The 24,066-nt window shown below is 43.4% G+C and overlaps 1 protein-coding gene and 1 long non-coding RNA gene across 2 annotated transcripts in view; one reads left to right on the top strand and one right to left on the bottom strand.

The window, feature by feature from the left end:
• Nucleotides 1-24,066, top strand: part of TXLNB (taxilin beta) — a 138,916-nt gene that overhangs the window by 112,828 nt on the left and 2,022 nt on the right. Inside the window, exons 7-9 of the mRNA XM_040429232.1 lie at nucleotides 15,653-15,727; nucleotides 19,791-19,883; nucleotides 22,011-22,106. Of these exons, the coding sequence (XP_040285166.1) occupies nucleotides 15,653-15,727; nucleotides 19,791-19,883; nucleotides 22,011-22,106 (264 nt within the window). The remainder of the gene's footprint in view (nucleotides 1-15,652; nucleotides 15,728-19,790; nucleotides 19,884-22,010; nucleotides 22,107-24,066) is intronic.
• On the bottom strand, nucleotides 1,496-22,056 carry LOC120998542. The gene is made up of 3 exons (XR_005778425.1): nucleotides 22,046-22,056; nucleotides 18,174-18,184; nucleotides 1,496-1,620 (listed from the first exon to the last, which is right to left on the bottom strand). It is a non-coding gene; the product is annotated as an uncharacterized LOC120998542 (long non-coding RNA).

Raw genomic sequence — 24,066 nt, 5'->3', positions numbered from 1 at the left:
AGTAATAATAAACAGTCTCATGCAGCACTCTAACTTTCCTTGGGTACCCTTAGAGCATTGGTCCCCAACCTTTTTTGCACCAAGACCAGTTTCATGCAAGACAATTTTCCCAGGGACCGGGGGGGGGGAGGGGGCAGGGGTTCTGGGGGCGGGGCTTAGGGGGTGGGGGGGCTAACAGATTCAGGCGCATAACAAAACACAAGGTGCATATTAAAATATATAACACTATATAACGAGTATATAAACTGACTATGGTCTCTGCTGCACTGGTCTCTGCTGCACTAGTCTCTGCTGCACTGGTTCTCTGCTGCACTGGTCTCTGCTGCACTGTACCATATTTTTCGCCCTATAAGATGCACCTAGGTTTTAGAGGAGAACAATAAGAAAAAAATATTTTTTATTACACCTCAGGTCAGACCAGCAATCAGACCTCAAATCAGACCCCCAATGGCTCAGGTCAACCCCCAAACCTTTAGCCATCTATCAGCCCCCCATGTCAGCCATAAGCCCCTCATGTCAGCCATAAGCCCCCCATGTTAGCCATAAACCCCCCCCATGTCAGCCATAAGCCTCCCATGTCAGCCATAAGCCCCCCATGTCAGCCCCCAGGTCAGTCATCAGCCCCTCATGTCAGCCATCAGCCCCTCATGTCAGCCATAAGCCCCCCATGTCAGCCATAAACCCCCATGTGAGCCATAAGCCCCCCATGTCAGCCATAAACCCCCCCATGTCAGCCATAAGCCCCCCATGTCAGCCCCAGGTCAGCCATCAGCCCCAATGTCAGCCATCAGCCCCTCATGCAGCCCCTCATGTCAGCCCCTCATGTCAGCCATATGTCAGCCATATGTCCGCCCCTCATGTCAGCCCCTCATGTCAGCCCTTCATGTCAGCCCCTCATGTCAGCCCCTCATGTCTGCCCCTCATGTCTGCCCTTCATGTCTGCCCCTCATGTCAGCCCCTCGTGTCAGCCATATGTCCCCCAGGTCAGCCATCAGCCCCCAGTGCAAATAAAATAAAATAAAAACACTTACCTCTCCTGCTCCTGGTCACCATCGCAATCCTCTTCATTCTGTTGTCGGCTGGCTGTATATAGCGGTGTACAGTGTGAGGTCACAGAGCGACCTCACACTGTGCGCAGCCCTGCACAGCCGATAGCCGAGCCGTGGACCAGGAAGCGGTGAGTACAGATCCTTCACCGCTTCCTGGTCCTTCTGTACTAATGAAGCGCTTCCATAATGGAAGCGCTTCATTAGTACAGCGTTAAAGACTGCCCTGATCGCCGCGGCCCGGCAAACCATCTTTGAGGGCCCAGTCCTCGCCGCGGCCCAGCGGTTGGGGACCGCTGCCTTAGAGCACACCCTAAGCACAAGCCGAGCATGGCTTTGTTTTTAGTAAGGGTGTATGTAACACTCCAGAGTGGTGTTACCACTCTTGCACCCTGCTACTGTCATTTAACACCAATGCTATCTATGTATTTTGTCCAGGTCCTCCACACTGTGCATTCCTAATCTGTTTGCAACTGTTATGTTCGTGTAATATGCCTGGTTCACAATTAGGTGGCAGCAAACACGGCAGAGCTATCTTAGATAGAATGAAACTTACCATTTCATTCTAACTCCCCTTTGAAGTGGGCTAGCCCTATTTCCTGAAGGAAGGGTGGGGACAATTTAGGTTTAGAGTCTAGTTGACCCCCAGCTAGGGTAAGGATGTGCAGGGGAACGTCTCTGCTGGACGTGCCCATGCCAGCCAGAGCACCGTAAGCTCTGCTGGACATGGAGGCCAAAGCTTGAATCCTCAGGAGCCAGGAGGAAAGTTCCCTGGCATAACCTAGAGTCAGGCTACAGAGAAGAAGTGCAGCATACAGAAGAAGCTGGGTTATACAGCCAGCCTGTCAGTACAGCAAAGTCAGAGAGAAACAGAGATATAGCAGAGTTGAGTTTTACCTGCCAGTTTAATGCTAAAGCCTACTGAACCAAGACAAAGCCTGTAAACCGTTGAAAGAAACGTATATGCAAGTAAAGTTGCTGTTGAACTTCATCTCAAGGTCTGGACTCAATTTATTTCTTCAAATCCCTTAATTATTCCCCCTATTTATTGCTGTGGAGCCAAAGCCTGGGTCCAGCCATATCCAGGTAGGAGCACTGTGGAGCACTGTGGACACATATAAAGAGACATTTTAGGCTGCAACATACTACTCGGCATTTCCTACACCTGGGATGCCATATAGAAAGGGCCCTGGGGGGAGGCGTCCATTGCAGATCTATGCATCTTCACAGCAACAGACAGCACACAATTCCTGTATCAGTTCATCCTGCAGTCATACTCTCTTCCATCTGTTCCCCATTTATTAGGGGATTGATCAAAGAAGGTATTACTTTGGGATCAGACTATACAGGGTTTGCTTGCTGTTTGTTACCATGGAAACACATAGGTTTGACTAGGAGCTGTATAGATAAAATTGTAAAAAATTATTAATAAAGACCTATTGCCAAGTTACTTCATTTTTTTATTTCAGATACAATGCGACAATAAAAAAGTGGTTGTGAAGGTGTACATTTAGATATATTTACCTACTTTGTGCAGCAATATTTTATTTATTCTGGCATGCTTTTACATTTGTCTTTCCCAAACTACTCAATTGAAAAGACACCTTGGTAATAAAATTGGGGGAAATGCCGTAAATGTATGCTTTGGCTGCATTCATTAATATTTTCCTTTATAAGTTGTTCATAATAAAATTACCCATAAAGTATTTTTCTCTATGAAAATGAATAATGGATTAGCAATCAGCATTCCAAGTGTTGTTTTACTACTGCAATCCAACCAAGAAAATACTGCAATAGAAAGATGTCTCACTACCAAAATGAGATTATCAATTTATTGCTGCCATCTGGTGGTCATAATGAGGTATGAGCAACTCCACACAGTAAAAGGCTGTAAATAATTGGATAAGTATATGTATCTATTTCATATAACTCATATATGACATTAATTCAAAAAGATTATCATAACTTGTAAATATGAATGTGTTTTTAAATAACGTAAAATAACACCTGTATCATTAATGAGTTTAATATAGATGTAAAAAAAACACAATAGTATACATTCTTTAGAACTTAATAAATTTAATAGAATTAAAGAAAACAAGAAAATAAATTATTTATGTTTTGGGGCCTATACGTAATCTTTAATGCTGAATGTGCTATTTACATTGTCCCATTTCTGTCACATTGGAGCAGATTTATTAATCCTATAGATTTATCAGATTTATCACAGGAGCTCGGGCTTCGAGACATAATTTTACACCAAAACTGTGGCACAATTTTGGTACTAAATGTCGCCCCCTTACTCGTGAAGGCACGCCCTCTTTCTCTTAAACCACGCCCTTTGTGAGGCTAGGCACATGTCATTTCTCTAAACCAAGATGTGCCAAATTGCTCTATCATTTTTCACAATTTACACCAGGATCTTGGTGCCAGGGGTGCACCACCAATGAGGCTAGGTGAGAAGATGACCTCAGGCAGCACCAGGTAGGGGCAAGCGGGGTGCAGTGGAAGGGCCATGGGGGAGGGGTTAGGTTAAGAAATTGGCATGGGAAGGGGGGGGGCGCTGTTTAAGTTTTCACCTCAGGGAGCAGAAAGGCTGGGCGCACCCCTGCTTGGTGCCCCCATATTAGTAAATGTGGGCCAAAGTGCTGTTAGACTCTAGTTTGCCAGCTGCTTGGCCACATTGAATGAAATCACCCTGCGGGTGTGGGTTGACATAATCAGCCAAAGCCCCTCAAATTTGAAGAAGCATACACTTCTAAGAACCAGGAGTATATCCACACAAACATTAACAGTTGTGGAGCAGTTTTTGGAGGAGCACTATTATTGTCAATATGGCTGGCACATTTATGGAGGCACTGTGACAAGCAGTTGCATTGTTACTGTTTCTATAATAGCACTCTAGCTGGCTTTTTTACAGGGCTATTGTTGTGGGTACTGTGCCTGGCTCTATTATTGGGGCATTCTGGCAGATAACGTTGGCTGTGGGCATTGTGACACCGTTATGAGTATGAATGGTGTTTACAGTGTGGCTGGCTGGCCATGTTATGTGGGGAATTTCGTTGGTACTGGTTCACGATAAGTTCTTTAATGATGACAGTAATCACAATTAGGCTCGGACTGGCCCACAGGTGCACAGGTGAATCCCCGGTGGGCCCCTGAGCAAGGTGCGCCCCTAGTCTCCCACCCCCTGAGCAAGTGGCACATAACACAGTAGACTTACTGCAATACATACATATATTCAATGTACAGCACCTCAACCAGCATATGTTCATATTAAAAAACTTGATAGTTTATTAAAGAAACTTCCCAGTTTATTATTATTGACACGATCAGAGCTGAGATGACTTCTAGCTATAGAGGAAAGCTACCAGTGTCCTCTTCTCCCCAGGACCTACCTTCTCAAAGTCACTGCAGGAACCCCATATTCAATCATCTGGTAGCATGTTGCTGCTGTGTTAGAAGGTAATATTTGAATGTATCCTTACGGTGGGCCCCCAAAAGAAATTTTACTGGTGGGCCCTATGTCACAATGTCACTAAACATGATAAGCAATGAGCACAAAAATTCATCGGGGTCTTGGATGAGACCAAGTCCGAAGTGTTTGGATAAAACATAAAAACATGACGCACATAGAAATGGTGTAAATTCATCTTGCAGCAGCACAATTATCTGAAGGCAGTGCCGGACTGGGGTGCCTAGGGCCCATCAGTAAAATTCAGTCTGGGGGCCCCACTGTAAAGCTACATGTGATGAGTGAACCAGTAAGGACTGAAGTTTGCTATTTTTCAGACGGTAGATGAACCTGAATATTTTTAGGTTAGTATCGGACGAATACACAAAAACGGCGCATAGAGCTATTTTAGTGTACATGTCGGTGGAAAAAAGCACTAGGGAGGAAGAATAAGGGTTCTCACATGACCCTGAGAGGAAGTGGGGGGGAGGGGTTGGATGAGCCAATCAGTGCTGCTGAAGCCAAGGAGGTGCCCTAGCAGAACAGGCAGAATGCCATTCTGTGCTGGGCTGTGAATGAAAGTGGTTGGGTCTTACAGTGTCTGTCAGGAAAACGATCTTAGGGAGTCAGGGAAAGTGAAAAATTAACCCTTTCCGCCCCGGAGGTTTTGAGTTTTCGTTTTGCGCTCAGTGCCTTCCCAGAGCCATAACATTTTTATTTGTCTGTTCACATAGCCATATGAGGGCTTGATTTCTGTGGGACAAGTTGTACTTTCTAATGCCACCATTTAAAGGGTTTCTGTCACCAGATTTAACCCTATTAAGCTAGCTGACATTAGCGATGTGCTAATGTTAGCTAAACTAGCCTATTCCTACTTGTATCTATGCCCCCGTTGCGCCAGAAATCTAACTTTTATGATATGCTAATTAGCCTTTAGGAGCAGGGGGGCGTTGTTCCTGCTCCTAGAGGCTCCGTTCTCCCACCTTTGTCGCCTCCCTCCAAGTCCTGATTGACAGGGCCAGGCAGCGCTCGCATCTGTCTGCCAGCCCTGTGCTCTGGTGAAATATCGCACTATTCAGTATTCGGCGCAGGCGCGGTGAGGAAGCTGGCGGCCTGCAAGCATCTTTCCCTCAGATGCGAGCGCTGCCTGGCCCTGTCAATCAGGACTTGGAGGGAGGCGACAAAGGTTAAATCTGGTGACAGAAACACTTTAATATTGCATATGATGTAGTGGGAAGCGGGAAAAAAATTCCAAATGGGGTGAAATTGCAAAACAAAAAGCAATTCCACCACAGTTTTACGGGTTTTTTATTTACGACGTTCGATGTACGATAAAACTGACCGGTTTCTTTTATTCTAAGGGAGGGGAGGGTGTCTGGTTCATAGTAAAAGGACAGAAATTCATGGAAACACCACTGAAATGGTTCAAGAACAGCATGGGGAGGATGTCTGGATGCATCTTGAACTCCAAGGTCGCTGCGGGAGCGATGTTGTCCGAGTAGTACACCACTTTTACAGACTGACAATAATACGCACCAAACCAAAGATACAATTTTGAGGAAAATTTGTTAGGAAACATTCTTTCCTGTATATTTACTTGTATATAAAGTGCAAGTGCTGCCAAAAATTACAAGGAAGAGGCACTCTGATACATCCTGTATATCACATAAAGGAGAGCATCATTTACATTGTGGTACAATTGTTCAGGTAGTGGGACTCCTACACTTATAAAGCCTATGCACTAAGGGAAAGGGCTTCCAAAAATTACAAGGTATCGGCACTCCAATGCACCCTTTATTACACATAAAGGAGGGCATCATACACACCCCAGAAAAATTATGATGGCTTGCTGGTGACCCTCAAAAACATTAGGAGCAAGGGCCTGCTGGTGACCCTCTAAAACATTAGGGGAGAGGGCCTGCTGCTGATCTGACCATCTAAAACATTAGGGGTGAAAGCCTGCTGCCGAGCTGACCATCTAAGAAATTTTGTAGGCGAGAGTCTGCTGCCGAGCTGATCATCTAAAAATTTGTGGGCAAGGGCCTGCTGCTGAGCTGACCATCTAAAAGTCGCACAACAGTCGGTGAGCTGGCAATTGCAAGCGCTGCTGCAGCGTTGCCAGACCGGCGGAAGCTGTCGATGACTTGCGGAAATTGACAAACACGCATAGAACCTTCACCAGTAGCTCAGGCAAATTGGGGTAGGTTTTGAGAAATCGCTGAACCACTAGGTTGAACACGTGGGCTAGGCATGGTATATGTGTGAGCTTGCCGAGCTCCAAAGCCACCACCAAGGTACGGCCATTATTAGACACAACCATGCCTGGTTCTAGATTGAGTGGCCAGAGCCACAGCTCAGTCTGGTCCCTTATCTTCTGCCACAGCTCTGCGGCAGTGTGCTGTTTGTCTCCTAAGCAGATCAGTTTAAGCACGGCCTGTTGCCGCTTCCCCACTGCAGTGCTACACTGCTTCCAGTTACTGACTGATGTCTGACTGGTGCTGCAAGATGATAATTCAGAGGTGGAAGTGGAGGAGAAGGCGGAGGAGGAGAAGGGGGGGTTGCAGAGACTAGTAGGTGGTTGCGGAAACCCAGGTGGAATTAGGTCCCGCAATCCTTGGCGTCGGTAGAACCTGGACCACCCCAGGGTACGACTCGCTCCCAGCCTCCACAACGTTCACCCAGTGTGCCGTCAGGGAAATATAGCGTCCCTGGCCAAAAACACTTGTCCATGAGTCAGTCGTTAAGTGGACCTTCCCAATAACTGCGTTTGTCAGGGCACGGGTGATGTTACGAGACACATGCTGGTGTAAGGCTGGGACTGCACATCCTGAAAAATATTGGCGGCTGGGGACAGAGTACCGTGGGACAGCTGCCGCCATCAGGCTGCGGAAAGCCTCAGTATGCACAAGCCTAAATGGCAACATTTCCAGGGCCAGCAATTTGGAAAGGTGCGCATTTAGTGCTACGGTCTGTCTGGGTGACTGGGTATTTGCGCTTTCGTTCAAAGGCCTGGGGTATGGACATCTGTATGCTGCGCTGGGACACGAAGTGGATGTGCTAGCTGATGGTACTTGCAAAGGTCAAGGTACATGGCGGGAGGCATCTGGCCTTGCGTCTTGGACAGGGGATTGGCCAGCACGTAACACAGGGGAAGAGGAGGCAGTGGTGTGACCCGCAGACACTGGTTGTGGACCCAGGCATTCAGCCCACCTATTAGGGTGCTTTGATGCCATGTGGCGGATCATGCTGGTGGTGGTGGTGAGGTTGCTAGTGTTTACGCCCCTGCTCATTTTGGTACGGCACAGGTTGCAAATGACAATTCTTTTATCGTCCGCACTTTCCTCAAAAAAGCGACAGACTGCGGAACACCTACCCCTTGGCAAGGAAGATTGCCGCAAGGGGGTACTCTGGGGAACAGTTGCGGGCCTGTTTGGTGTGGCCTGCCTTCTCTCTTTTGCCACCCAACTGCCTCTTCCAGACTGTTGCGGTGCTGCGGATCCCTCCCACTCTGTACTGCTGTCCTCGCTCGGCTTGCCACCTTCCCAGGTTGGGTCAGTGACTTCATCGTCCAGCACCTCCTATTCCACTTCCTCACTCTGGTCATCCTCCTGACTTGTTGACCTAACAACAACCTCAGTTATTGACAACTGTGTCTCATCCTCATCATGAACCTCTTGAGACACTAATTGCGGTTGACTTAGGCCTATTGCACACGGACGTTTTTTTTCCCGTTTACTGGACGTTTTTTGCGTTCCGTATACGGTCCGTATACGGAACCATTCATTTCAATGGGTCCGCAAAAAAAACGGAATGTACTCCGTATGCATTCCGTTTCCGTATTTCCGTTTTTTCCGTTCCGTTTTAACATAGAACATGTCCTATTATTGCCCGCAAATCACAGTCCGTGGCTCCATTCAAGTCAATGGGTCCGCAAAAAAACGGAACACATACGGAAATGCATCCGTATGTCTTCCGTTTCCGTTCCGTTTTTTGCTGAACCATCTATTGAAAATGTTATGCCCAGCCCAATTTTATCTATGTAATTACTGTATACTGTATATGCCATACGGAAAAACGGAACGGAAAAACGGAACAGAAACGGAAACACAACGGAAACAAAAAACGGAACAACGGATCCGTGAAAAACGGACCACAAAACACTGAAAAAGCCATACGGTCGTGTGCAATAGGCCTTATTGGCAACTGTGTCTTATCATCATCCACCTTGTGATGCTCCAGAGTTTGGGAATCGGGGCACAAGATCTCCTCATGTCCCTCCTCAAGCGGGCTTGGTGAGAGGCCCAAATTAAGGAATGGCGATGAAAACAGCTCCTCTGAATATCCAAGTGGGCGATCATTTGTTTGACAAAACTCTCCATGGTGGGTGGAAGGAGTATCAGGGTGAGGATTTTGTTGACCAGACTCTTGGCTACTGAGACTGGACTTTGTGGAAGACAGGGTGGTGCTTAACCGACTGGAAGCATTATCTGCTGCAATCCAACCGATCACCTAGTCGCAGTGGTCTGACTTCGAGAGTGTTGTCCTGTGCCACCCTGCAAACTGGGACATGAAGCTAGGAATCGTGGATAAGTGTGTTTCTTGTGCTCTGGCAGCAGGCACAGTTTCACCACGCCCAGGGCCACGACCTCTGCGTGCACCATCAGCAGCACAGCTACTTCACCGTCCCTTACTGCTCGCCTTGAGCATATTAAATGGTATATATGCTTGCAAATATGTCACACATACAGTAGCGCAGGTTTTATAAGTGTATGCGCAAATAAAGTACACAGAATGTCACAGATATTTTTAGGATGCGTACACGTTAAACAGGAGGTATAGCACAAGTAATGTCGCTATCACCACCACCTAAAAAAAAATACACTGAATGAATGTCACTGATATTTAGGATGCTCACACGTTAAACAGGCGGTATAGCGCAAGTAATGTCGCTGTCACTAGCGGCTAATCAAAAATTACACTGAATTAATGTCACTGATATTTCAGATGGGCAAACGTTATACAGCAGATGTAGCGCAGGTAATGTATCTGTCCGCAGCGGACATCGTCTACAGAAAAAGTACAAGGATGTCACAGATATTTTTAGGCTGCGCACACGTTACACAGGAGATGTAGCGCAGATAATGTCACTGTCACCAGCGGCGAAAAAAATTACAGTGAATGTCACAGATATTTCAGATACGCTAACGTTATACTGGAGATGTAGTGCGGGTAATGTCGCTGCCACCAGCAGCAAAAAAATTTAACTGAATGTCATTGATATTTCGGATATGCAAACGTTATACAGGAGATATAGCGCAGGTAATGTAACTATCCGCAGCGGACACCATCTATGGAAAAAGTACACTGGATGTCATGGATATTTTTAGCCTGCGCACATGTTAGACAGGAGATGTAGCGCAGATAATGTTGCTGTCTGCATCGGCCAAACAATTGCAAGCTATTGCATTAAAAATATATATTGCTGCCAGATACAACTATAGTCCTTAAAAGGACTTTTGGGTCTCTAACAAACTTTAGCAATTTAGCGCAGGTTGCGCTAAAAATATATATTGCTGCCACACACAATAGTCCTTAAAAGGACTTTTGGGTCTATAACAAGTATAAAAATTAAAATATTGCTATTTTAGTCCCTACACTATCTCTCCCTTCTGCTCTCCAGCTCTCCCTGACTAATACTGAGCCGAACACGTGTCATCGGGTGCTATATAGCATCCAATGACTCTTTCCGGCCAGCCAATCACTGTAATGCCAGCAGCCAACATGGCTACAGCATTACAGTGAATGGCAGTACTTACCAGCAGGTTTATTGGCTGCGTAGCAGCCAACAAATGTGCAGGGAGGAGACTCGAGTATCGGCCAGCATGCTTGCCCATGCTAGCCCAACCAACCAAGTCAGTACGAATCCGGCGATACCTTATATGTATAGTTTTTCTTGCGTTTTGATAGTGATTAAAAAATTAAAAAGTGGAAAAAAATCAAGACATATTTTGACCCCTATAACTTTGTGTACGGAGCAAACCACAGGTCAATTCAGACCTGCGGTTTGCAGCTTTTACGGGAGTTGCGGCGGGCAGTCGGAGGTGCCATCTGGTCCCCGTGCGACTGTAATGGGGACCCGATGGCATGGTAGGCAGCGCGATGCCTTCCGGTGACGAGCCTGTGAGATCCAGCCCCCTGTATCTCACAGGCAGGAAGCTGTATGAGTAATACACACTGTATTACTCATACAGCCAATGCATTCCAATACAGTATTGGAATGCATTGTAAAGGGGATTAGACTCCCAAAAGTTGAAGTCCCAAAGTGGGACAAAAAAAAAGTGAAAAAAAAAGTTGAAAAATAAAGCTTTCCCCCCAAAAAAGTAAAAAAAAAATCATTTCCCCCAAATAAAGTAAAAAAAAAATTGGTAAAAGATAGGGGGAAAAAAAAGTAGACATGTTAGGTATCGCTGCATCCGTATCGACTGGCTCTATAAACATATTACATGACCTAACCCCTCAGATGAACACCATAAAAAATAAAAACTGTGCTAAATAAACCATTTTATTGTCACCTTACATCACAAAAAGTACAACAGCAAGCGATCAAAAAGGTGTATGCCCACCAAAATAGTACCAATCTGAGCCCCTACCTAAGACAATCTCCCAAAAAATAAAAAAAAATATGGCTCAAAATATGGAGACATTAAAACATAATTTTTTTGTTTTAAAAAAGCTGTTATTGTGTAAAAGTTAAGTAAATAAAAAAAAGTATACATATTAGGTATCGCCGCGTCCGTAATAACCTGTTCTATAAAAACATCACATGACCTAACCCCTCAGGTGAACACGGTAAAAAAAAAAAAAAAACAGTGTAAAAAAAGCCATTTTTGTCACCTTACATCACAAAAAGTGCAATAGCAAGCGATCAAAAAGTCATACGCACCCCAAAATAGTGCCAATCAAACCGTCATCTCATCCCGCAAAAATCATACCCTACCCAAGATAATTGCCCAAAAACTGAAAAAACTATGGCTCTCAGACTATGGAGACACTAAATGAAATCATTGTGTAAAACTTACATAAATAAAAAAAATTGTATTAGGTATTGCCGTGTCCGTGACAACCTGCTCTATAAAAATACCACATGATCTAACCAGTCAGATGAATGTTGTAAATAACAAAAAAAACTGTGCCAAAACAGCTATTCCTTGTTATCTTGCCTCACAAAAAGTGTACTATAGAGCAACCAAAAATCATATGTACCCTAAACTAGTACCAACAAAACTGCCACCCTATCCCGTAGTTTCTAAAATGGGGTCCCTTTTTTGAAGTTTCCACTCTAGGGGTGCATCAGGGGGGCTTCAAATGGGACATGGTGTCAAAAAAACTGTCCAGCAAAATCTGCTTTCCAAAAACCGTATGGCATTCCTTTCCTTCTGCGCCCTGCCGTGTGCCCGTACAGCAGTTTACTACCACATATGGGGTGTTTCTGTAAACTACAGAATCAGAGCCATAAATATTGAGTTTTGTTTGGCTGTTAACCCTTGCTTTGGAACTGGAAGAAAAATTATTAATATAGTAAATCTGCCCAAAAAGTGAAATGTTATCTCTATTTTCCATTAATTCTTGTGGAACACCTAAAGGGTTAACAAAGTTAGTAAAATCAGTTTTGAATACCTTGAGGGGTGTAGTTTCTAGAATGGGGTAATTTTTGGGTGGTTTCTATTATGTAAGCCTCAGAAAGTGACTGAACTGGTCTACATGACGACATTTGTCGCGCGACAGATAGGGCACAACTACACTGCAACATTTGTAGCGCAACATTGTTGCACTAATGTCGCGCGACAATTTTTATAATGGCAGTCTATGGTGTCGCACTGCAACATGCAACATGCTGCGACTGCGACGCAACAGTCGCAGAAAAATCCATCTTGTTTTTGAAAAAATTCAAGATTTGCTTCTAAACTTCTAAGCCTTGTAACATCCCCAAAAAATAAAATGTCATTCCCAAAATGATCCAAACATGAAGTAGACATATGGGGAATGTAAAGTAATAACTATTTTTTGTAGGTATTACTATGTATTATAGAAGTAGAGAAATAGAAATTTGGACATTTGGAAATTTTTCTAAATTTTTGGTAAATTTGGTATTTTATTATAAATAAAAAATAATTAATTTTTTACTCCATTTTACCAGTGTCATGAAGTACAATATGTGACGAAAAAACAATCTCAGAATGGCCTGGATAAGTAAAAGCGTTTTAAAGTTATCACCACATAAAGTGACACTGGTCAGATTTGCAAAAAATCGCCTGGTCCTTAAGGTGAAAATTAGCCCGGTCCCTAAGGGTTGAAAACTTTTTTCTACACTTTTTTATAGTTCCCATAGGGAACTCTAACATGCAATCATTAGATTGCTATTCCCATAGACTCCAATGCTATTCCCATAGACTCCATATATTGGAATATATGATGATTTTACTACTTTCCTATGGGCTCCATAGGAAATACTATGCAGCAGCCTCCTGTCATTCACAAAGACAGGGGATGCTGCACACAAGCTCCGGCTCCTCCGATCGCCACACCGGGGAGCCGGAGCATAACCAGAAGCGCGCTGTTTCGGTTTTCAGCGCGCTCAGATGCCGTGGTCAGGATTCAACATGGCATTACTGCCGGTTGCAGACATGAGCCGCGGGTGTCTGCTATAAGAAGCAGGCGGCCACTCGCGGCTATGGCGCCCGCAGCGCTCAGGAGCAGGTGCCATCTTTAAAGACCAGGACAGTGCCGTACATGTACGGTGCTGGTCGTTAAGGGGTTAATCATGGTCAGTCAGACTTATTGCCAGGGAGAGTGAAGGAAAAGGCTAGGATTCCAAAGAAGACAAGCAGGGCAGCTGACAAACAGGGAAAGAGAAGACAGGAGCTGTGGCTTGCTATGCCTGCTATCAAAAGCAGCTACCTGCAAGCAAATACTTTTATTTGCCCCCCCCCCCCCCCCCCCCCGTTTGCACAGAAATCCTTTTGTGTGGAGTTCAATTTAAAGAGGACCTTTCATGTTTTTTTATTAATTGAGTTACTTGCTGATGCTGCCACCCTGCCTGATTTTTTTAAATATCGCTCCTACGCCCCGCTGTGCCCCCCTGCTGTTTTCGCGCTCAGTATGCTAATACTGAGCATCGGTACAGAGAGGAGGAGACGCCAGGGTTTCTCAATGGGCTTCTCCTTCTCCCTGGTTGTGCGGCGATCCAATCACAGCCGAGAGCGTCACAGCCAAGGGGAGGGGGTTCAATTTAATTTAGCTGCATATATTTGTGATTACTGCTGCAATACCCATGGTGTGGCATCAATCATCCATTTTCGTATATTCAGTTTCGCAATAATTTTTTTTTTTTGGGGGGGTTCAATTTAATTAAGCTGTATATATATATATATACTTCATTACCGCAGCAATACCGAAGGTGTAGCAGCAATCTACCTGAGTGTATTAAGGAGCATCAAGCCTCAATTGTCCGTTTACGTATATTCAGTTTCCACATGGTCACAATTAATTTTTTTTTTTTTTTGGGGGGGAGTGATTAAATTTAATTAGGCTGCATATATATATCAACTTACAGGGCAATTGGAGCAACTTTGGTTCGGCCTGTTTCTTTTCAGGTCCGAACCAAACATATATATATTTTTTTAATCAGCAAACCGGACCCAAAATGAATCTCGACTAGTTCACTAATCTCTAGCTACATGCATATACTACCGGCCCGCACTATCCAGATTTTATATGGACATAGACTATATACTGGATAACTTCTCAGCCAGCCTTTCTATATGTCAGTCTACTGTGCCATGTGCCACTTGTGCAGGGGGCAGAGGACTAGGGGCCCGCCTTGCTCAAGAACCCACTGGGGGATTCACCTGTTCCCTTGTGGGTCAGCCCGAGCCTGTCTGAATGAGAAAAGTTATATAAAAAACTATTAGAAGAGAGACAGAGTAGGAGCCCTATCTTAGATGGCCAGCACAATATGTAGATCTCAACCTAATTATCTAATGACATTGCTAGCACCAGGCACCAAAGCATATGCCCCAGGTTTTGGTCAGGTGCCCTGGATCTTCCAACGCCATCGATTGCCACATTCAATGGTATCACCATCTTTCCCCTCCACCAGTTCCCCATGGTGCCCCAAGTATTTTCAGAGTCTCCCAAACAACCCTGTTTTTAATGTCCTACAAGACAGTAACAAGTCTGGGGGAGCTTCAGAAGTTGCAGGTCGACAATTGTATGCAAAATTGACATTGCTGGAAATGGAGGGCTATAATGTTTAAAGTTTGACAAGCACAAACTCCACATAAAGTCACCATAAAATAGATGATGATATTTTTTAGTGGGCAGCACAGTTGCTTAGTGGTTAGCCCTGGTGCCTTGCACCACTGAGGTCCTAGGTTTGAATCCGACCAAGGACAACATCTGCATGTAGTTTGTATGTTCTCCCTGTCTTTGCGTGGGTTTCCCCCTAAACTACAAAGACATACTAATAGGGAACTTAGATTGTGAGCCCCATTGAGGACAGCTTGATGCTAATGTCTGTAAAGTGCTGCGGAATATAGTAGCACTGTTTTTTTGCAATTCTGTCATAGGTAAATACATTGTGTAGAGACATAGAGGGTCATTTACTAAATGATATTTGATATATTTTTTCCCTAAAAAAGATGGTGTGGCATGGGTAGGGAAGGGCCGAAAGTCCCATCTCATTTATCATTTTCTACGCCTGTTTTACAAGCTGTCTTACATTTAGACCGGCGGTGGATGCAGCGAACTTATGTAGAGGCCCACACCTCTTCATAACTTTGGTGGATCTACCGGCAGAGCACAGGGGTTATGAAGACTGGCGTCTAAAATGCTGGTCTTAATAGATGACCCCCATAATGTGTGTGCTGCACATACAACAATCATGTCAGTGTTTCTGGTAGTGCACCCAGGAAAGGTTCTACAGCTAATGTTACCATACATAGTCAAACTTTCCATCCTCAAAATAGAACAATGGTTGAATTCATAAGAAAGGCAAAGCTTCTTTGAGATGCTAGTATTTTAAGGGGTTGTCCTACCATAAATAAATGGATAAATGATCATCAACTGAATTATATTATTTCTTTTTTTCCAGTTGCTTACCCAGGCTGCAGAATGGAAGTTACAGACCAAAATGTTAAAAGATCAGGAAACTGTACTAAAAACACAGGTAAACTCAGAAAATAAAGGTTGACAACTTGACCTCTACTCAGCTTATGGTGGAGACTAGATGAAGAACCTTGATTCCTAACCTTTCTTTAGAGTTATATAAACCAGTAAGATTGTTTAGGGTTGGTAGGCTCTACTAGTGCAGATATTATGGCTGTTCTACAGAGGATGGAGATTTCTGGCATTTAATGTGAACCTATCAATATATTACATCATTCTGGGATGATGTTGTTAACCTTTTTAGCAGAAATTCTTGATTCTTCCCTAATCATCCTCCTGTCTATTTACCTAGCTCTATACCCTCATCAAGTAAAACCATTTTTCCATGAGAGCCTTTTCTTGGCTCTCAAGGTGATAGCTCTTTGGTGGTTGGGAGATAGTCCTACTTCACTTAGTCATTGTAAGGTCCTTGTTAAGGCCCCCTGCACACGAATGTGTGCACCCTGTGGTCGTGCTGCTGCCCGCAAAATGCGGACCGCAATGCACGAACACCCACCGCGGGGCAGCCGCAGCGGATCGCGGACCCATTCACTTTAATGGGTCCACGATCCGGCCGTTCCGCAGAAAGATAGGACATGTTCTATCTTTTTGCGGAACGGAAGTACGGGACGAAACCCCACGGAAGCACTCCGTAGTGCTTCCGTAGGGTTCTGTTCCGTGCTTCCGTTCCGCATCTCCGGGTTTGCGGACCCATTGAAGTGAATAGGTCTGCATCTGTGATGCGGAATGCACACGGAACGGTGCCTGTGTATTGCGGATCCACAAATGCGATCCACAATAAGCCTAAAGTGTAGAGTCCGTACTACGTACACCTCTGAGCTGTCAGCAATGTAAAGAATAGTTAATTTAAAGCATGCAGGAAATAAGGGCTTTAGAAGGGAATAGCTTTAGTAAAAATTCCAAATCACAAAAAAAAAGTATATTAGAAAAATTATTTTTAGGGCATTTGGGACATTTAAAAAAAAAAATTTGATTAAAAGTTTAGTTACTGTTTAAAGGCTATGGACACCTTCAGGGCATTTTTTATGATTGCATTTTACTCATTTTGGGTTACAAATAATTTTTTAATAGATATTTATTAAAAATGACCAGCTGTTTCTGTAATACAGGGTTAAAATCAGTCTATTTGCAGGGTGTCAGTTTCTGATAAGAATATGCCTTATATAAGTGTTTATGAGGTCAGGAGATCAGAGCTACACATGAGCAGACAGATGACGGGATTCAAAGAAAACAGAAAGTGACAGCTTGCAAACAGGCTGATTTTAACCCTGTATCTCATAAACAGCTGAACATTTTTAAGAAACACTAATTGAAAAACAGATTTTTAGCGCAAAATGTGTAAAATGCAATAATTTAAAAAGATGCCCCTGAAGGTGTACATAGCCGTTAACACAAGGAACACATAAAACATCTCGCAAAAAAGAGTACACCCCTCACATTTTTGTAAATATTTTATTATATCTTTTTATGGGAAAAGATATGACCCTTTGATACAATGTAAAGTAGTCAGTGTACAGCTTGTATAACAGTGTACATTTTGTGTGCTCTCAAAATAACTCAACACACAGCCATCAATGTCTAAACCGCTGGCAATAAGAGTGCGCCCAATTATCCATTTTCCCTCCCTGGTGTCATATGACTCATTAGTGTTACAAGCTCTCAGGTGTGAATGGGGAGCAGGTGTGTTACATTTGGTGTTATCGCTTTCACACTCTCTCATACCGGTCACAGAAGTTCAACATGGCGCCTCATAGCAAAGAACTCTCTGAGGATCTGAAAAAAAGAATTGTTGCTCTACATAAAGATAGCCTAGACTATAAGAAGATTGCCAACACCCTGAAACTGATGTGCAGCACGGTGGCCAAGACCATACAGAGGTTTAAAAAGACAGGTTCCACTCAGAACAGGCCTCACCATGGTCGACCAGAAGTTGAGTGCACGTGCTCAGCGTCATATCCAGAGGTTGTATGATTGCTGCCAGCATGGTTGCTGAGGTTAAAGGGGTGGGGGGGTCAACCTGTCATTGCTCAGACCGTATGCCACACACTGCATCAAATTGGTCTGCATGGCTGTCATTCCAGAAGGAAGCCTCTTCTAAAGATGATGCACAAGAAAGTCGGCAAACAGTTTGCTGAAGACAAGCAGACTGAAGACATGGATTTCTGGAACCATGTCCTGTGGTCTGATGAGACCAAGATAAACTTATTTGGTTCAGATAGTGTCGAGCGCGTGTGGTGGCAACCAGGTGAGGAATACAAAGACAAGTGTGTGTTGCCTACAGTCAAGCATGGTGGTGGGAGTGTCATTGTTTGAGTGCTGCCGGCTGTGGGGAGCTGAAGTTCGTTGAGGGAACCATAAATGCCAACATGGACTGTGATATAATGAAGGAGAGCACGATCCCCTCCCTTCGGCAACTGGGCCGCAGGGCAGTATTCCAACATGATAACCCCAAACACACCTCCAAGGCGACCACTGGCTTGCTAAATAAACTTAGGGTAAAGGTGCTAGACTAGCCAAGCATGTCTCCAGATCTAAACCCGATTGAGCATCTGTGGGGCATCCTCAAATGGAAGATGGAGGAGTGCAAGATCTCTAACATCCACCAGCTCCATGATATCGTCATGGTGAAGTGGAAGAGGATTCCAGTGGCAACCTGTGAAGCTCTAGTGAACTCCATGCCCAAGAAAGTTAAGGAAGTGCTGGAAAATAATGGCGGCCACACAAAATATTGACACTTTGGTCTCAATTTGGCCATTTTCACTAGGGGTGTACTCACTTTTGTTGCCAGCATTTTAGACATTCATGGCTGTGTGTTGAGTTATTTTGAGGGCACACCAAATTTACACTGTTATACAAACTGTAGATGGACTACATTGTATCAAAGTGTCATATCTTCAGTGTTGTCCCATGAAAAGATCTAACAAAATATTTACATAAATGTGAGGGGTGTACTCATTTTTGTGAGATACTGTAAGAGCAGCTGGACCTATACAATAATTTCAATAATGGTTGCAATATATTATCACTATAATGTTTAATGGCTATAATTGTATAATGATAATGATAATGAACCCACCTATTTTAGCAATATCAGCCGACCATCTATTGTGTATGGGGGGCCTCTTGATTCTCCCCTGATACCATTTTTTGGGGAACATGTGTATTTGCACATGTTTCCGATTCTATTTTCTTGAGGAGATAATCTACACACCATAGATGTCTGGCAGCGGCTTTCACCCTTCTCCAATTCCCAACATATGCATGATTGGACATGCATGTGTATGGGGAATGGTGGAAGATAGATGTCAGGCGAACAAGTGTTCGACCAACAGTTATCTCATTATAACAACTTGTCCCATTCTAACAATTGTTAAATTACTGGAATGGGCTCCTATGTTTGAATGGAGAAGTGGGCATGCATGCATGCATGCTGCGCGACATTCATCTCTAGAGGACTTCCCAACATAGCCAAGTACATGCGCTCATCTATCTCTGTAAGCCACATAAGGTTGAATGGAGTGGCAATGCGCATGCGTGTAAGACACTACATTCAAACAGGGTAATACACATGATTGTGTTCTTATAGGGTGCCTTGACACGTTTCAGAAAAATCCACCAGGAAATATGCTTTTTTAGAAAGTTGTGGATTTTTATGAGGGTTTTGTTGTGTATTTTTATGCATGGATTTCTGTATGGTAGCCATACTGTTCTAATTGCTACATGCACAATGAATACCATTGTATACTATAACTATGCACAAAGTGGGAAAATCCCTTCTACGTTGGCAGGAAAGCATAAACCCTGAATACTTTGTAAAGTCTAGTGACAATTTTAAACAGATAAGTTACCGTAATTATGATTTCCGAACAGCATATGTGATGAATAAAAATGCTAAATAGGGGGAATTTACCAATGTGTTCTGAAAAATGTTACATTCTTACAGCATTTTTAGATTTGTTTGCAATGATTTATTATATTACTATGTTGTAATGAATCAGATGAACACAGCAGTAAGTGTCATTTGTCAATACACTGCTCATTAGTCTCATTTTCTCTGCTGGCAGATTGCTCTATACTCTGAGAGATTTGATGAGTTCCAGAGCTCATTGACGAAAAGCAATGAGGTTTTTACAACTTTCAAAAAGGAAATGGAGAAGGTGAATATCAGCATTCATATATATGCAGTACCCCAGAATAGGGTGCTTGCAAAATTGTTTTTGTTATTTAATGTTCTTATGCATTGCAACCACATAGTTTTGTATGGATAGGTCAGGCTTACCAAATCCTGACTTTGCCGTTGTAGGAGGTTATGAGTTGGAACTCGGTCTGCTCCTAGTTTTCGTTTGTCAGTCTTATGTTAGCTTAGGAATAGATAGGAAATACATGTGCGCACTCTTCAGAAGACTAGTCCTAAGTCTCAGAGAATCCCCATCTCTGGGAAATTTGCATAAAGAGAGCCATCTTTACTCCAGATAGAAAGAACTAGAAGGTCCAGAATCTACAAGGCCGAGCACTGGAGTCACTCAATAAGGTATTCACTGTTTAAGGCTGATAGAAACTTTACTGCATTGAGAGGGACATTGCTAATACACCCTTTCACACTTGGATGCAGTTTGGCCAGCCTTATCTTAATCCTGTACCCCTGAGATTGGAATTGTAGACAAGTTTGCAAGAACCTTGTTGCCAGCCTTAGATTATACAGAGAGAGAGAAAGATAGAGAGAGAGAGACAACGAGTGCTACAACCCCTATCTTGGCCAATATCCATACATTGCTATCAGGGAATATTTGCACTGTGGATTGATTGGAACTGTGTTTTGATACCGTTGAATATACTATAACTCTCATTCTGCACTTTAGTAAAGAAAAATGTGTCTATTTTCTACAACTGGCCTGGTTACTGGTTGCTGACTCTAGCACCACTTGCCAGCCACAGCACCTACACCTCCTGCCTTGCACCTGTACCAAACTCATACCACCAAGGGCACCCAAACTACCATCAAACAGGAGCCCCAACATCACTGTGTGTACTGAGGGAAGAAAGGTAGAAAGGTTTCACCCTCCTGTTACTGCCCCGACTCTAGGGATTATCTGTGTGAGGACTGCCACATGGATTTATGTATATAACACTAGTATGTATATATATATATATATATATATATAGTGACACAGTGAGAAGTTTTGTCTGGCAAGGCAGGTATTTTCCTCCCAGCATGTGCTGCTTGGCTGATTTACAGCCAGGTGAGGTCAAGTACCAGACCGGATTTTAAGTGCCAGTCTGGGTTTCGGCAGCACCTGGCTGTCCTTAAATAGGCAGCTGGGCTCAGAAGCGAGGTCTCTGTGTTGGGATCTGGGAGCCTTGTGTCTAGGTGAAGGCTTGCTACCTGTTTGGCGTGAAAACAGGTTGGTGCTGCTATCAGCAAGGACTCTTTGAGGCAGAATTGCCGCATGGTGTGAATTACCACCAACACCGCAAGGTAACTTTTTGTTTGATTATGACTGCTTGCTTTGTCAATTGCCTAAAGTGTGAATAAAACACTGAACTGTTTGATCCAAATAACTTGTTGTTGCCTCTATATTGTGTCCGCTAATCCTGTCTACCAGAGCAAAACCCCACAATATATGTATACATACTATTATATAATATAATTCTATATTATATTACATTTTATATTTCTAGATACATTAGTGTTTACTTATTAATAGATTTCCAGAAGAGATAAAAGAGGAACAGTATGAGGGTCTTCACAGCAGATACACAATACATCATAAATAACCAAACAATAGAATAACACATGGTACAAGTGGAAGAAAATTCCAAGCCCCATATGAAGTGTGATCACTGCTGACCTTGATGTTATTCTTTGGGGGCTCTCTTCCACAAGAAATAGCAGTGGCCTAAGCTGTCAGGGGATAGTACACATATTGTGTTACATACAAATGTTTAATACCACGACGTGCCAATAAATGCTGCAGCATTCAGAACCGTGTATAGTGGAGGTTACTTTTGCTATTTGCTATACTTTACCAAACAAAAGTATTGTTCTTAATGTAAGATAAATCATGTCTGCTCTCAAAAAACCGAAGTTATAAAATATTAATGTAATAATAAATTCTCCCTTTGAACAGCAGATATCAAATGTAATTACCTTTGTCAAAATACAGAGATCATTTTGGCGCTGTGACATTTTTCTTCAACGCCTTGTTCATTTTATTTCACCAGCATCCAGTCATTTGTTTTTATGATTATGTGCTAACTGGAATTTGTGTTGTGAAATGTTCTAGATGACAAAGAAGATTAATAAACTAGAAAAAGACACAAACACCTGGAAAACGAGATTCGAAAATTGTAATAAAGCTCTGCTGGACATGATTGAAGAGGTGAGAGAATTTCTATCAAATCATGGCTGGCCAGCCGTGCAGGGGATTGCTAGTTTTTTGTTTTTTTTTGCCTTTATATTCCGACAGTTTCATTTATTTTGCACTTGTCAGAGGAAACTTTACTTGACCCTGACAAGTACCATACATTTCATAATCATCCTATGTGGAAAAAAACTTGAAATGATCATGGAACTTGTCTAATGTTGAATGATAAACATAAAGGGGGTCATTTGCTAAGACTGGCTTTTTATGCCAGTCTTACATTCCCACCTACGTTGCCATAAATTTCTGCTCATTTATGACAAGGCATGCACCATGTCATAAATTAGGCGCATCTACGGCCGTCTGTGCGCCTTGCGAATATTCGTGCTTAACACTAGTCAAAACAGGAACTTTCAACTTTGTGTTTGTCCCTTGATAACTGACCTCCAAAGGGTACAGGTCGTGATTTGTGGATCTGCAGCAAAATCTGCAAAAAAATGTTGAGTTATATATGGATTTGTAGTGGATGTTTCTGCAGATTGGTCTTGGGTATCACCCTGTGGAAAATAGAAAAGGGTAAAATCCACAATGGAAATATGCAGCATAAATTGTCTTGCTGTGGATTTGAAAACTGCACCACAGTTCAGATTTTCACACTGTGTAGGTGAAATCTCTTGAAATCTTATCCCCTTTGCTGATACTGTAAAGACTTGTGGATTTGCTAAATACAAATACCTGGTGCCTATCCACAGCTGGCTGGATTTATTTTTCCATCCCATTATACACTTAGTTTCCATGGTTACGACCACCCTGCAATCCATCAGTGGTGGCCGTGCTTGCACACAAAAAGGAAAAGCACTAACCTATGTGTGCTCCCATGGTCCCAGCCCCCAAATAACCACCTATAATGTGCAAGCAGGACCACCACTGATGGATTGCAGGGTGGTCTGTAACCATGGAAACTAGCAGTGTATAATGTGATGGAAAAATCATTTTCTGGATCGATTATGTAAGACAGGGGTGCACAACCTGTGGCCTCATGTGTAATTAGCCTTCGGCAGTGTAGTTTATGTGGATTTTCTGCAAGTATTCAACAGCAAAATTCGCATTTGCCACTTTAGGATTTTGTTGCGGATTTAGATGTAGATTTGACCCACATCTCACATTTTGCTTAGCAAAGGGTGAAATCTTCACAAAAAATTGACAAGCTGGAGCACTGTGATATGCTGCAAATTACGGTGTGCAAGTGGCCTTAGGGAATATGCACACAGTGCTAATTATTGTATTAGGCCTCATGCACACGGACGTTGTTTTGGTCCGCATCCGAGCCGCAGTTTTTGCGGCTCGGATGCGGACCTATTCACTTCAATGGGGCCGCAAAAGATGCGGACAGCACTTAATGTGCTGTCCGCATCCGTTGCTCCGTTCCGTGGCCCCGCAAAAAAAATATAACCTGTCCTATTCTTGTCCGTTTGGCGAAAGAGGCCATAGGGTATATGGCCTTATGGTATATGCACATGGTGCATATTGGGGCACATTTACTAAGGGACTTGGGACTATTTTAGCCGTCCTTTTTTACTGGCCATGCAACAATATTTAGTCGCACGGACGGATTTACGCCGTGTTCACCAGCTGGGCGTGTTGGGAGCTGGGACTCCAGCCCCGGCAAATTTACTAACATTTATGCGTAAATGTTAGTAAAAAAACGATGCCAGCCAGGGGTTTCTGCTGCGGTTGTTCAGTTTGAATGCCGTGGACCCAGTCATTGCTTAAGGCCTCATGCACACGAATGTATTTTCTTTCCGTGTCCATTCCGTTTTTTTTGTGGATCATATGCGGAACCATTCATTTCAATGGGTCCGCAAAAAAAACAGAAGTTACTCCACATGCATTCCATTTCCGTATGTCCATATCTCTGTTCCGCAAAAAAATAGAACATGTCCTATTATTGTCCACGTTACGGACTAGGATAGGACTG

This window comes from Bufo bufo, chromosome 4 (genome assembly GCF_905171765.1).
Source record: "Bufo bufo chromosome 4, aBufBuf1.1, whole genome shotgun sequence".
NCBI lineage: Eukaryota > Metazoa > Chordata > Amphibia > Anura > Bufonidae > Bufo > Bufo bufo.
This window is presented reverse-complemented; position numbering and strand designations above follow the sequence as displayed.